At 58.6% G+C, this 3,949-nt stretch overlaps 1 protein-coding gene across 1 annotated transcript in view; it reads left to right on the top strand.

The window, feature by feature from the left end:
• The window catches only part of PEX16 (peroxisomal biogenesis factor 16), a gene marked incomplete in the record, with an annotated part of 7,817 nt that overhangs the window by 2,339 nt on the left and 1,529 nt on the right, over positions 1-3,949 (top strand). Inside the window, 5 exon segments of the mRNA XM_027775404.1 lie at positions 1-78; positions 745-822; positions 940-1,092; positions 1,205-1,277; positions 1,450-1,569. Coding sequence (XP_027631205.1) covers positions 1-78; positions 745-822; positions 940-1,092; positions 1,205-1,277; positions 1,450-1,569 — 502 coding nt within the window.

The following is a 3,949-nucleotide window of genomic DNA, read 5'->3' as shown; positions in this document are numbered from 1 at the left end:
TGATCTGGTTCAAGACCGGCCTCCAGACCTCACCTCCCATCGCTCCGCTGGACAGGGAGACCCAGGCACAGCCCTCGAGTAAGCGTCTTTCCTGCCCCGGAGTGAAACAGGGTGTGGGACTAATCTGTGGATTTCGAGCCAGCCGGTGGGAATACAGTACCGTTGGCTTATGCAGTACCCTGTCCCCGGTATTGTTTTCATCACCTTGTATTTTACAGAGAAGAAAGATTAGGTTGGGGCACAATCAGAACTTGAACTTGGGACTTCCGATGCTTTGTTTTTATAGGCTGCAGCACTAGGGGACCAAGCATCAGCAGGAGAGGGTCCTGCCAGCCTTGTCTCTAGCCCTGGAGGCAGGGCAGCCAATCGCCTGCCAGCCTCCAGGACTGGTTCTGCTAACCCTGAGTGTAGCTCTTTCCTCATGGTCATGTTGGAAGCAAAGGGTTGACCGGCTACAACTTCTCAGGCGCTGTGCTCCCCAGAGATGTGGGTGGCCTGGGCTCTCCCTGCCTGGCCCCAGCCCTGTCAGGCCTGGGTCCTGGCTGGCTCTGGCCCAGAGGATGCTGCCTTTTCTCTGGGCCAGGGAGCATCACAGACCCTTCACTTGTGGCAACCCTGGCTGCGACTTCCTCCACTCAGCCGTTTCCCACCTTACCACTGAGCATTCATGGCTCACCTGTTGTTTGCAGGCTCTGCTGGAAGCATGTCCCTCTGACAGTGTGGCCTTCTGTCTGTCCCTGCTAGATGGTGACCACAGCCCTAGCCAGGAGCAGCCCTATGTGGGGAAGCGGTCAAACCGAGTGGTGCGAACCCTCCAGAACAGTAAGTGGTGGATGGCCTGGACACTAGGTGCAGAGATCAGCAGGGCTTGCGGGGCGGCTGCCTTCATGCCTGTCCCTGCCCCCTCCTGGCTCGTTCATGGCTGCCCTTGTGTTCTAGCTCCATCCCTGCACTCGAGGCACTGGGGCGCCCCCCAGCAGCTGGAGGGACGGCCACAGCAGCCGCCCGAGGAGCTGAGCAACACCTCCACCCCACTGGGGCTGCAGGAGACCATCGCTGAGTCTTTGCACATCGCCCGGCCCCTGCTGCACCGTATCCTCGGCGTGGGGGTGGCCGGCACCGTGGGCTGGGGATGCCCAGGGGTGCACGAGAGTGGGCTGAGCTGGGCCCTGTGCCGAGACATCCTTGACACTGTGTCCATCAGTGCTCAGCCTGGGCCTGTGCGGTCAGCGGTCGTGGACACCCTGGCTCCTGTCTGGTGTTGTGGACGTGACCAGGTGAGGCCAGGCCTGATGGGCTCCATGCCCCCCACTGGGCTTGCCGCTGGAGGCCTGGCTTCATGTGGGTGAGGAGCAGCCCCTGCTCCTCCTGCTGCCCCCGTGGAAACCTGGCCAAGCTCCCCTCCCAAGGGCCCAACTGCTGGCCCTGACCATAGCCCCTTCCCTCCAGCCTGAGCCTCCTGAGTGACAGGAAGGGCCTGACCCAGAGGGAGCGGCTGGAGCTGCGGCGTCGGACAGTGCTGCTGCTCTACTACCTGCTGCGCTCTCCGTTCTACGACCGCTTCTCCGAGTAAGGCCGGATGGCTAGGCCACTCAAGGGCTGCAGGGAGGGCGTGGCTCCCCCCCCCTTCGCTCCTCTTCTCCATCCTTCTGCCCAGCCCTGCCCACGGAGCTCTCTGGGCATCAGCCAGGTGGGCAGCCCTCGCTGGCAGGAGAGGCTCCCAGGCAGGGCTGACGGTGTGGCAGGGAAGCCTGCAGGGATGGCACAGGGACAGGCTCTCCGCACCCTCTCGCCCATTTCCATGCCTTCCTGTCAAGTGAGGGGCTTGTCCCCCTCCCTCAGAGGAGGCACTCTGCCTAACCAGAGACACCCAGCTAGCCAGGGGCAAGCTAAACGCTGACTCCACATTCTCCTCTGGCCTGTCCCTGTCACCTTATAAGGGTCTAGCATGCCCAGCCTTAGCCACGGAGAGACCTGCTGGGGCTAAGTGGGGGCAACTCAGGCCATGTCTCCCAAAGGCCTGTGAGGTGACCCTCAGAGGGCAGACCACCCTCGGAGGTGGGAGTTCCCGTATAGTGGCTGGGCTGTGAGGCCAAGTCCCGGGACCACCTCTGTCTAGGATGGCGTCAGTACACCGCTTAAACACGGACCTGCAGCACCCAGCAGGTAGCATGGTGATTAAGGTACTGGACTTCCGCATGGGCAACCACAGTTCAAGTCTTGGACCCGGCGGTTTGAAAACCACACTGGGTGCATGTGTGTATGTGTGTGCCCAAGATCCTGAGAGGAGAATGGAGAAGGGATTGTGGCTCGGCCGCCCCCCGAGGGGGTGATTCTCACTTTCCCTCTCTCCGTCTCCCTCTGTCTCTCTCTGGTGAGTAAGTGTACCCTTTGGCAAGAACGTGAAGAACAAAACGCGGCCGTGCAGTTACCGCGATGGCCAGCTAACTCGTTTCCCCTGCGACAGGAAGGAGCAAGCCTGTGTCGTGTTTCCTCCCACCTCTGTGCACACGACTGCCTGGCAGCTCCTGCTGTTTTCTGATAGGTTTCAAAGTCCATGAGGGACCAAAGCCACATCCTATTCCGCGCTCGCAGAGAGAGCATTCTAGAGACCTAGATGTGTCACATGACCTCACCACAAAGTGCTTGCATTTCACCACAGAAATATCACAGTCGCAGGTCTCACTGAGCTGATGGACGCGGAGACGCCCACGAGTGTGGAAGTGGCCTCAGCCCTCCAGTGGCCAGGCCAGCCCCCTCAGAACGGTGGCCTGAACTGTGAAGGTGCTGAAAGTCCCCAAGGGCCAGGGAGCAGAGCCCAGAGGCGCTCCAGGGTCAGTCCAGGAGGAGCAGTCTTCTCCACTTTCTCTAATTTGCCAGTGGGTGTGTACACTCTCCAGAGAGGAAAGGGAGGAAGCTACCTTCAGTGGGGCGTGATCATGCCTCAGTCTTTCTCTTCCTGTAGGGATTTAGGGTACGAGCACACACACACACGCACGCACGCACGCTTGGTGTGTTTTGCAAGCCTCGGGCTGGCTTTCAGACCATGGTCAGCCATGTGGGTCCAGCTCCCTTAAGCACGAGTTACAGGGCTGACCTCTCTTCTTTCTCTGAGACCAGACTACCTTCTAGTGGTGTGGCTGTGGGCAGGCTCTCTGAGCTCTCCAGCTCATTGCTTCTGTGAAATGGAGATGATAATAGTGCCTGCCTCGGAGCAGGCTGGTAGCATGGTGGTTAGGGCGCTGGGCTCCCATATGGCTGACCGCGGTTCAAGTCCTGGACATGGCGGCTTGCTTTCTCACTTTCCCCCTCTCTCTCACCCTGTCCCTTTCTGGTCAAAGTTAAAATTAATTAAGTTAAATAAAATATAAAAAAAAATAGTACCTGCCTCAGGGGGCTGTCAGGGGGCAGAGTGGTTTTAATACACGTGGTAGTGCTCTGTGTAGTGGTACCTGGTGTGTTTTATTGTCATTTCTTTGCTATTGTCGACAGCATCGTCATCTCGCTTCAGTTCCCCTGCAGAAAACACCATCTCTTTGGTAGAGGTTTTTGCCTTAGGACGCATGCACTTGCTGTAGAAAGAGACGCAGAGGAAAAGTGCGAAATCCCTCCCTGGGGGATGGCTGCTCTCGGCAATCCCTTCTCATCCATTCTTCTCCTGGGATCTTGGGCACGCACCTACACGTGCCCGGCGTGTTTTCATGCCACTGTGCCTAGGTCTAAACTGTGGTCGGCCAGGTGGGAGTCCAGCGATGTAATCGCTAATACCATCTGCTGGCCCCAGAAAACTCCCATTCCTTCAAAATACAGCCTTGGGGGGCCCAGCAGTTGGCGTAATGGCTATGTCGCTGGACTCCTCTGTAGTTGACCACGGTTCAAGTCTCAGACCTGGTGGCTTAAACTCATGCCGGGTACGTGTGCGTGTGTGCCCAAGATCCCGAGAGGAGAA

The sequence above is a fragment of the Tupaia chinensis genome, unplaced genomic scaffold (genome assembly GCF_000334495.1).
Source record: "Tupaia chinensis unplaced genomic scaffold, TupChi_1.0 Scaffold000561_1, whole genome shotgun sequence".
Classification (NCBI taxonomy): Eukaryota; Metazoa; Chordata; class Mammalia; order Scandentia; family Tupaiidae; genus Tupaia; species Tupaia belangeri.
This window is presented reverse-complemented; position numbering and strand designations above follow the sequence as displayed.